Here is an 11,226-nt window from a genome sequence, read left to right on the forward strand (position 1 = left end):
TTTAATAATGTTGCAATGTAAAGTAGCTATATACCAATATAAGTTACAAGTATTCAATTTCTCTAATAATTATTGGTTCGTTTGTCTAATTATTAAATATCGTTGTTATTTCTTTATTATTACCTAATTTGTAAAAATACATATTCAATAATGCAACGAGTTTTGTTGTCGCAGAAAGAATGACCAAATTCTGTGTATGAGAATGAATGCAGCTAATTTCCAGTTAATCAAAGTTCTCTTTTTTCATTCACACATCTATATTTTCATTTTCATTTTCACCCTTTAAAATTGAATTATTAATTTAATACAAATACTTAGTGCAGATAAATATATAATGTGCCAAAGTCTTTTTTTCCTCTTTAAGAACAATCGAGATCATAATAGAAACGCGGAAAAAGAAAGCTGAAAGCTCAACGGACAAAAGAGAAAAGAAAGGAATTAGCTTCTCAATTCCCGCTCGCCTCATTTGACAGTTGACACTTTCTCTTTTTTCAAAATATCCAAATCAAAATTTCCATTTTCAAAACCTAACGTACTCAGCTCGCCGGAAATGAGGAGTCACGAACGCCGAGGCCCAGTGGCCGTCGGCAGCAGCGGCGGCAACGGAGGAGGAGAACTATTCTGGACAGCCGGAAATTGGCTCAATAGAACCGGCAGCGTCGGCGGTGGTTACAGTCACGAGAGCGAACCTGACTTGGCTGCTATGGTTAGTGATTTTTTGGAAAGTAGTAGTGTCGGTGCGGAGTCTCGGTATAGCAGTGATAATGATTCTGGTTTCTCCGATCTCGCTCTTCTCGCTGATAGGATTTCGGTGAGTATTCTTTTGTTTCTGTGTTTGCATATTATACTTATCAGATTTTAATTCGCATTTTGTGTTGAATTTTCTAATGTGATAGATACATACTGCATACTAGCTAGCTTGAATAAGGATTTTCTCCAGAGCGATTAAAGTTTGAAATGGAGTAATTTTTGTCTCTGTGTATAGACATGTTTATGCTATGAAATTGATTGAGTATTTTGGTCTAGGTGTATATAGGGAGAGCTTGAATAGCGCATATAACAATTTTATCCAGAGCAGTTAAAGTTTCGGCAGAGCAATCTTTTTCTCTGTTTATAGACATGTTTATGCTGATCGGCGATCCATGAGTTGAAGTTTATGAGTTCCTAAAGCAACCTCAAGTTAATATACAATAATAATTGAGTTCATAGTCAAATAGTTATAGATATTTTATGGATTTCTTAAAACATATACTATAGAGTATGGGCAAAAGCTATTGGGTTTATGTGAACCTGTAGATTACAAGCTAAATCCGCCTCTGTGTATGTTTGAGCTTTAGTGGTGAAATTATTCAAGTATTTCGGTCCTTGTGTATGCATAGCGACCTTGGGTAGTACAAATAAGGATCTTATTCTGAGAAGTTAATGTTTGAAACGGAGTAATCCTTATATCTGTGTATAGATATGTTTATGTTCATCAGATCGGATTATAATGTTGCCTGTCAATGAGAGATGCTAGAGTTGATATTGCTCAAGTAGTCTGATCTTGGTTTATGTAGCGAGCTTGGATATCGTTATAGCACATACTGGGATTTTTTCCAGAGGATTAATGTTTGAGATAGAATAGTTGGAGTTCCCCACATATGATGGTGATGGTTTTCCCCACAGGAATAAAGTTTAAATTGGAATGTACAGATTTCTTTTATTCTTTTTAGTAATTTTTTGATAAATAAAAAGTTGTCCATAGCCGAGCGTCTTCCAGAAACAACCTCTCTACTCCCTCGGGGTAGGAGTTAGGTCTGCGTACACTCTACCCTCCCCAGACCCCACTTATGAGATTTTACTGGGTTGTTGTTGTTGTTGTAAAAATCTGTCCATAACTGGAACCAATTTGATGAATTAGGGATTCTTTTAGCATGACATTAAAGATAGGAAAGGGGGGACCGTAAGTGGTTTCTGCCTTTGCAGGTAATCTAGAAAAAAATGATTTGTCTGAATATCTAGTATTTGATTGCTGATTAACAAGCTATGTATGGTTGAATGGAGGGATACTGCGATGGTCATATGATGGTGAAATTCTTCCTGTGCGGAATGCAATACTGGAAATTTTGAGTACAGAATTCAAAAGCTTTTGGTGAGTGTTAGGGAGTGAAAATTTGGGGATAATGAGAAGAAAGCTAATGGATTGGGAAAAGTATTATGCGGAGACTAGGAAGGAAAGCTAAGAGGTTGAGAGCTTGCATGGGTAATTAATTTTTATCAGAAGGTGGGATACAAGGGTAGTCTATGTAGAAGCAAGATTGTGTGCACACTACATGGGCATATGCTTCATCTCAGTTTTGGTGGTTGTTTTAATTAGAGAAGGTTTCTCGATAAGTAATAGTTTAAAATTTGCTTTTTTAGGCGTGTGAGCACAAGCTCCTGAAAATGCGAATTTGGATAAGCCGCCAGCATTAGCAAACCTACTATCCTGCGCTAAATTCAAGGCAGGTAGTACTACTCCCTTTCTTCCTTGGACATATGGTATCACCCCCCTGACTTTTCTAAGTAAAAGCATCACTATTGTAGTAGGCTCCAATCTTTATTTCTCCTTTTTTTCAATAACTATGAACTAGGAGATGGAGATGACTAGGAATGTATAATTATAGCTATTGGAATATGTTTGTATAGCGAATTTAGGAGTAAAACAAGAGCTATTTCTCTGTCCCCTTTTCTGGTTACCATGCCTGTTGCAGAATCTTCTGCTGAAAAGCCTTGTCAATGCAACGAACTTCTAAATGAAAGATTCACTGAGAGCTCCTAGCATAAGAAAACTAAAGTACTAGCCCTCATATATTTGTCTGCTGCTTCTTGCTGAATCTTGTTACCTGCAAATTTGAACCATTATGTAGTTACACAAGCACTCAGTGGACCAGTATGAAAGTGATCTAACAATGGTGGTTCATTCGCTGATTCTTTCGTTGGGCGAGTCTTGCTATCTTAGCAAGCCTGAGACTTGCAATGCGAGCTGCATCAGATCTAATCTAGTGAAGCTCCTACAGTCTTGCGGTTATGCTGCAGCTTTGTGTTCAACCAAGTGGCAGGGTTGTGGAAAGATTCCTGGAGGTATGCTTTCAAAGATTATTACTTATCTGAATTCGTTTCCTGCATGTTCGCTACCTTAAGACGTCTATCTATGAATATTTCTTTGGCTTATATAGGGTGCTATGGTGCTTCGTAAACTTCCAATATATCTATATGCTGGGTTTCAACTTAGTTCTAGTGTCAATGTGTGCAAATATGTCGCATTGTCTACCATATATATTAGTAGATTCAACAAGATAATGTTCCCATGGAACTTTATCTTTTGATTAAAAAAATTAACTTTTCAGTTTTAAGCCAAAAAATTACCGTGGTAGTAACGTCTGCTGAAATAAATATGAAAACTAGAGTTCTGGCTGACATTGTGCTACTTTTCCTATGTTATGAAGGTGAACATGAGTACATTGAGGTGATCTCCCATGAAAATGATGGATGCTCTGAAAGGTATATCATTGACATCGACTTCAGGAGCCACTTTGAAATTGCAAGAGCTGTCAAATCCTACAATGTGGTTTTGAATTGTCTTCCACCAGTTTATGTTGGCACAGTAAGAAAGCTTAAGCTGTATCTTCAGGCCATGGTGGAAGCAGCAAAATGTTCACTCAAACAGAACTCAATGCCTCTTCCTCCGTGGCGATCCCTTCCTTATCTGGAATCCAAGTGGGAATCATCCAGTCAAAGAGTATCCAATTTTCAGGTCCAGAGCAACATCGGCCCCACTAAATCATCTCATCAGCATTGCACTGAGCTGTTGTGGAGGATAAAATCCAGTATTGAATCTGAAATCAAAGCCAAAGGATTTTTGGTACCCAAAAACTGTAGAAAGATGCAGGGGCTAAAGATTGATAAATTGAGGCATTCTTCACCAGTGACGCCATGATCTGGCATGGATCTTGCGGTGAACGGAGAACACAATTTTGTCCAACATCAACTTTCTGAAGGTTTTTGTTATGTCTTCATTTCCACTTCCATTTAGGCGTTCAACAATTACAAAGTTTGAAGATGAGTTAAAATTACTGCGGATTTAGGTTTTGTATCATAAAAATGACACGACGTGGAGTATCCTCTTCACGTGCTACTGCGATCAAGGTTTTGCAGTTTTGGTTGTCTACGATTGGAGTTGCATCTGGTTTTATTTTAGCATCTCGCTACCATAATATAGAATTATAGCATTTATTGTCACTGAACAGGGTATTCCAATTTTGTAGCTTCTCGGTTTAAAGATCAGATTCAATTTAATTTTTTCATTGATTCTTTCCTTTGACACTTGATTATTCACTCTCTGTTTTATGAAGGGTTGTGAGTTTCATTCTTTTTCCTTAATAATAAATTTCATCTTCGATTTATCAATGTGCACCTACTTTTGGGAAGTTGATCTTATTTTATTTAAGACTGGGCATATATCGGGTAAAACCGATAACCCAAACCGTTAATTGTTTATTGGGTTATCAGTATTGGGTTATTGGATTATTGGGTTAACGGTACGGTAACAGTTTAGAATTTTTTTACTATTGGGTTATCGGTTCGGGTCTCGGTTTGCCAATTTTGTTAATGGGTTAACTGATAACCCAATAAGAATTAATAAAATTACGACTTTACCCTTAAGTATATACATATGCTAGGGCTCCGGTTCATTCTCTCCTATTCTTTCTCAGTCGTACTCTTCAGTTGCTTCATCTTCATTCTTCATAGACCTTACTAGTTACTCCTAGCGTAAGTCTTTAGTCTTATACATTAGGCTTTTAATTTCTATAACAAAATTCATCTTTCATATTGGTATTTTTGAGTGTTAATGATTCTTTATTTTTTATTTTTGTTTCTTAATTTTGTGAGCTCACGTTGTGCAGCATATACCTACTACCAATTGTTCTTCGCACTTATCAATTCTCAATCGACAATCTTCGCCCGTTTCAGCTATATTTTTGAACATTATTCTTCTGTATAGTACGTTGAGCTTTGACAACAGGACAATATTTTCTTGCCTTCTAGGTGTTTTTTATTTTTGCGTTAGTATTGCCCATGCACAGATCAATGTTTTGCTTTATGGTTTCTTTTTTCAAGTTAAGCATTTGACCAACAACATCCAGTTTATCTTTGATTGTTAGTACTATATGTTTGGACTTGTTAATTTTAAGGTGAAATTGCTACTACTTTGTATTACTATTAATGTATCTGGACAACTATTGTTGAAGTATTAGTACTATTCCAGTTGTGGTCACTGGACATAACGCAGAAATGGGTAGTATACTATATGTGAATTCTTCTCTTTTTTGCTTAACTCAAGTGAATTGTCTTCTCTTTTTTGCTTAACTCTAGATTGAGTTATCTTATCGGATAAACCGATTACCAAACTGATAATGAACGATAATCGATTAATCGATAACCGATATCATATCAGTTCGGTTATCAGTTTATCAAATTTATAAATCGGTAACCGATATGCTAAACCGATAATATTCATAACCGAACCGAACCGACCGATGCCCACTCCTAATTTTATTGGCAATTCATGTCCTATTGACATACTAGGGGCAGGGTAGCTCGGGCTTTGTCTGGGCCCAACATGGACAAAGTTATATGTAAAAATAGCATGGGCTAGTCAGTTTTTTTGGACTGATAATTGAAAAATAGCTAATGTTTGCGAAGTTATTGAAAAATAACCATTGTTTTGCTGAAACACGGAAAGTTCCAGCATAATGTGTTGGAATATGGAGCTCTTGCATATAAACTTCCTGCATATTATGTTGGAACTCCAGTACACGGAAAGTTCAAGCATAATATGCGGGATTGTGGAGTTCCTGCATATAAACTTCCAGCATATTATGATGGAACTCCAGCACATTATAAATTCCATCATATTATGCAGGAAGCTCATATATAAAAAATTCGAACTCCAACATATTATGCTGAAATATTTTCGAATTTTTAAGTGTTTTTGTTCGGATTTTATCTTTATATGAAAAATACCTAGATTTTGATTACTTTTGAAATTGTGGCTATTTATCACTTACCAGTTGTAAATATGGCTATTTCTGATTTTTTTCCCCAAGTTATATTGTTTTGGAGGAATATTCATAAAACCACTATAGTTTAGAGCCTAGTAACTATAGTTTGTCTGATTATCATTTGTAGCTACTATTCAATTGTTACTAATTTGTATCATTTGTATTCAAACACGTAACGAATACAACTTGTGTCAATTGTATTCGTTTGAATAGAACGTGTATCAATTGTAAGTCTATAACCAAGGCGAAATACAAGGGTGTATACAAAGGGTAGAACGTGTATCGACTTTATTTGTTCGCGCAACAAATAAAAGTAAGGCGTAAGATAGAAGTATGGAAAAATAAAATGTTCTTGTTGAGGGTTGAACTCAAGACCTCCGCTAACTAAGCAAGCGCTCTAACCAACTAAGCTACAAAGATTTGTTGCTCTCTTATTTCTGTTCAAAACAATTAATCTCTTATTTCACGGATTTGCTATAAAATTCAAATATAGTTGTCGCACCCCCTTTTTTCCCTCCTCGCGAGGAGAAAGTCCGGGTTTCGACATTCATGGGGTGTAATGACTCGTTTCCTTTTGGGAATTGGGTATTTGAAGAGTCGCCACCCAACGGATTATAGTGCGTTAGGGCACCTAGAGTGATTAACTCTTGGGTTGGTTTGCATTACCAGAGATTAGGGTAAGGTCTCGAAATAACCTCGAGGGAAAGGTGTTAGGCACCCCTCTTGGTCCACAACTGTGGGTCCCGGCCGAACTTATATTTACAAATTAGTCCGTACAAATAGTTGAATCAAATAAGTCGTAAAGCTCATTGAACAAGTCAAGTAGTGAAATAAAGGTTTGAACAAATTATATAAAACAAATTTTTAAATAAGAAGAAGATTTGGGGTAAGGAGGGGTCCTAGGTTGTTTATCCTATAGGATCACCCCATGCAATGTCCGGTAAACACTCCTCAATGAAGGGCTAGACGTGACATTAACGCGTAGTCATCATATCCCATGTCTACCCTTCCCATCCCCTTATTGGTCATGCAAAACGAGTGTTTGGTCACCGATTCCTATTGCGTGTTGCTACCGTCCCTTCTTAATGGTCCCGGAGGGAGTTAGGACCTCTACCTATAGGTGGTTCTAGACGTACCCCTAAGGTTTTAAAGGCAAAAATCTAAGGCGACAGTCAAAAAGCATTTAGGACTTTCACATAATAGGAGCAAGCAAAAGGCTCATAATTTCCTCCGCAAACAAGCATACAGGCAGCACGACTTCAACCACAAGTAAGGTCTTTATTAATCAAAGTCCTAAAGTAGGATTTCTAAGTAATTGTGTAGAAATAAATAACTTTCAGATCCAGAAGTTATAACCTAGTAGTTGCCTGGGGACTCCTCTTTAAAAGCTTATTAGAATCAAAAAACATTGAATGACAGAAACAACTTCAGAGAAATGCAGGTTTTCTGGCCTAAGCCTATATGCAGTACTGTGTCTATGTTAATGCAGAAACAAACAAGTTTTCGAAATAGAACCTTTTAATACCTATAGGAAGGATATCTAATGAGATTAAAACAATTTTGAAGAGACAAGTTTTAGAAATGTTTGACACTTAATAAGGCCAGTTTTAAGAAGGAACTAAGCGAAGTGAAATCGACTTGTTAGGCTAATTAGATTTTCAGACGTAATTGCGAATAGAAATCCCTATAGGCATGGTATCTAGGCGTATTACTGGTTTTAGTCAATTTGCAGTAACGTGTGAAAGACTTACTAAATCAGAAATATGTCCTATAGGCATGGTATCTATACTTGAATCGATTTAAAACATGAGGGCTTGGAACCTAGAAACATGGTTTCAAATGCAAGATTTATGAACATGGTTTCTATCTGATGCAAACGACATTAAAAGTGAAGTCCTTATAGGTATGATTTCTATTTGATGCAAATGAAATTAAAAGTGGAACTCTATAGGCATGATTCTATTATGCAAAAGCAATCAGATTCAACAAGAATAAGAACCATATGGACATGTTTTCTATTGAGTGAAGCAGGTAGATTTGAAAAATAAATCCTAAGAGCAGAATTTCTACCCATGTTACCCCAAAAAGTATACATCTACCCACCCTTTTACTAAATACCCCAAATATATGTTCACAAATTATTACAGGTCAACAAATGAACTATATAAGTGAAATAGAAAATCAATAAGCTATTCTATAGAGAGCCTGCAATTAGGCCCAAGTTTCCCAAAGCCTCCAATGGTCTTTCAAGCCTCATTTCCATAGACAAATCAAAGTCTAGGTGCATCAAAGTTCTCTAAGGGTCTCAAGGACCCCGGGCAATACTTACACCTAGACTTAGTAGCCAAGCATTGAACCAGTGCAGTGTGGAAAGGCCAGCCTCAGTATGCCAGAGTTCAGAGGGTTCTCAAGAGGATCCCAAGGAAGTACACATACTAGAAGGGACATAATTTATTAACTAAGAGTAGAGTGAAAGTAGGTTGAAAGAAGTTTATTAAAGATTGGACTTAAAAGTCTATTTTGAAAGCAGTCAGCAAGGTAATAGAGATTGTTTGAAAAGTTTGGAGTGATAAACAAAATAAGAACTCAAGATAGGATCATACACAGAACCCAAATGAGTTCAATAGTCACATAGGGGGTCAACGGGCTTGGGGATACACAGGCATTTGACTGCAAATATATAATCCTGACAAGGGTATTTGGACTGGTTTGGACATGCTCAGCTATAATTAAAACTGGCATAATCACAAACTAATCAGGGAGAATATAAACACATAGGGGGATAGGGATTTGGGACTCATAAGAATGGTAAGCACATAGTAGGTTAAAAACAATTGTCCAGGCATGCTTGAATCACACAAGGGAATACATGAATTTAGAAGGAGGGGAATCATACTAGCATGCCTAACTACAAACTTCACAATAGAACCACAAGTAAAAGCAGGCTAGAAATAAAAGAAACTGAAACAAGAAGAGAAACATATTATTGTTGAGGCTTTAAATTAAACTAGAACATACCAGTGAAGATAGAGGTAAGCAGAATGAAAGAACCAAATAGCACAGATGATTAGCCTTGGCTTGCGGCCGGCTAATAGTAGAAAAATAACACAAGGAAGAAGGGAGAACAAAGATTTTAAATAAGAGAGGAGTTTTTGAAAGCCAAGTGTTCATGTCTTGTTTGTAAAAGACTTAGAGTATTTATAGCTGAAAGTAGGTAGTGAAAATAAGGTAAAAATCATAGCAGTATACTAATTTAAGAACTTAGAATCAATCAATTAGGGGATCAAGGAAGTACTTCCTTAAGTTAAGGGAATTAAGATCAAACGGAAAGGTTCAGTACCATATAAGGCAGGAAGAAGAATCAGTGCATGATTAAATAAGGAAGAGATCAAGGTTCAGTAGGCATAGCATGGTCAATTGGGACCAAATTCAGAAAAAAACCAATTAAGGAAAGATTAGGTAAACAAAGTACCATGGTAAATAAGGTAAGGAAATCAGTTAATTTAAACAGACGAGTAGAATTCTAGGGCTTTGAAGGAAAAGCTTTCAATTACCAACAATTAAGAAAAATCAGAATCAATCATGGGGAGTCATGATTCTGTCTTCTCTACATATAAATAGAGACGTATGAACAGGAGCAACAAACAAACAAGGTCAGTTATACAGACAGAAAGAAACAAGAGATGAGCAATCACAATCATATAGAGATGATATAAGTAGGCTAAAGATTCAACAGAACATATTCGAAGCATAGTGACCATGAGAGATTAACAGAAACCAGGTAAACAGGCTAACACACAGAAACAAAGTAAAAAAATCATGCTAACACACATAGAAATGAAGTAAAGAAAATAATGCTAACACACATAGAAACAAAGGAAAATCATGCTAACACACATAGAAACAAAGTAAAGAAAATCTTTTAAAAAATTAGTGCTTTTAACAGAGTCAAGTTAACAGTAGAATGAACATAAAATCGGTCAAAATAAACAAGGAAAAAGGTTTAATCAGAAAGAAATCGGTAAAAAATAGGTGTAGAAAGAACTTCGAGAAAACCCTAGTTTTCAAAGAAAGTAAAAACGGTTAAGAGTAGATGATCTTTCAGAAGAAAGCTCGAAAATAAGCAAATCATAGAAGGAGACAGACTTAAAGCATGAAAATAACATAGATCTGAGAGATTCAGAAGAGAGTTAGGGTTTCAAAAGGAAACCCAAGTAGAAATTGAAAGAACCTGTTGTAACTTCATAAATCGTAACACACATGATGTGATTTTGCCCAAAATCACACCAGAGAAGCCTCGAACAACAGAATCAGAAACCCTAGGTCCAAATCGACATGGCCCAGGATCCTTGAGGGCCTTAGAGATGATGAGCAAGGCGGTGGAGTGACCATTGGAGGCTTGGGTTGAAAGGGTGATCGCCGGAGATGACTGGAAAATGAGGGGATTGACGGAATTTAGGATTAGGTTTGAGAGAGGAGGAAAAATGAGAGCATCTGAAGGCGGCGCCTTTTGAAAATGGCTTAGGGTTTGGGGGTCTTAAGGAATTAAAAAGGAAAGAACGAATTCTGGCCATTGATCTTTTAGATCAACGGTCGTGATCTGATGGTTTTTTGGGTCGGGTAGACGTGTATAGGGACCGGGAAAACAGACTAGAGAATCTTCTCCTTTGGAGTCAAGGCTATTTGAACCCGTCTGGGTCGGGTTTTTAATCATAAAATTGGGCTGGGATTGGGGTCCGATTTGGCTATAATTGAAAGCCAAATTTGGCTGTTATTTAAATAGACAGTTTTTCCTTATTTTAATTTAGTAAATGATAAGTAATAACTGGAAAATAATTTAAGATGTCAAAATAATTTAAAATACATAATTGAAATTTTAAAAAATATGGGGACCAATTTTATGCATATAAAATATAATTATATCTTAAAATGAGCTAACATTGCAATTATATGCAATTCAGCTTAAAAAATACTAACTGTAATTGTAAAAATACATAAAAATTACATTAGCCATATTTTGGCATAAGTATGAAAATTAAATAAATGAATTGTCAAAACAATAATTTTGCAAATAATTATTGGGGATTTTATGAATAAAAGGGGAGAAAAATAAATTAATTTAAATCCTTAAAGTTATTGGAAA

The 11,226-nt window shown here is 36.1% G+C and overlaps 1 protein-coding gene across 1 annotated transcript; it reads left to right on the forward strand.

Annotated features, from left to right (window-relative positions):
* The first annotated feature begins 346 nt into the window (after window positions 1-346).
* On the forward strand, window positions 347-4,342 carry LOC107832216 (uncharacterized). The gene is made up of 3 exons (XM_016660030.2): window positions 347-811; window positions 2,889-3,102; window positions 3,468-4,342. Exons 1-3 carry the CDS (start codon window positions 551-553, stop codon window positions 3,956-3,958), a joined length of 966 nt encoding a protein of 321 aa, XP_016515516.1. The 5' UTR covers window positions 347-550; the 3' UTR covers window positions 3,959-4,342.
* Window positions 4,343-11,226: the final 6,884 nt, after the last annotated feature.

Source organism: Nicotiana tabacum, chromosome 3 (genome assembly GCF_000715075.1).
Source record: "Nicotiana tabacum cultivar K326 chromosome 3, ASM71507v2, whole genome shotgun sequence".
NCBI lineage: Eukaryota > Viridiplantae > Streptophyta > Magnoliopsida > Solanales > Solanaceae > Nicotiana > Nicotiana tabacum.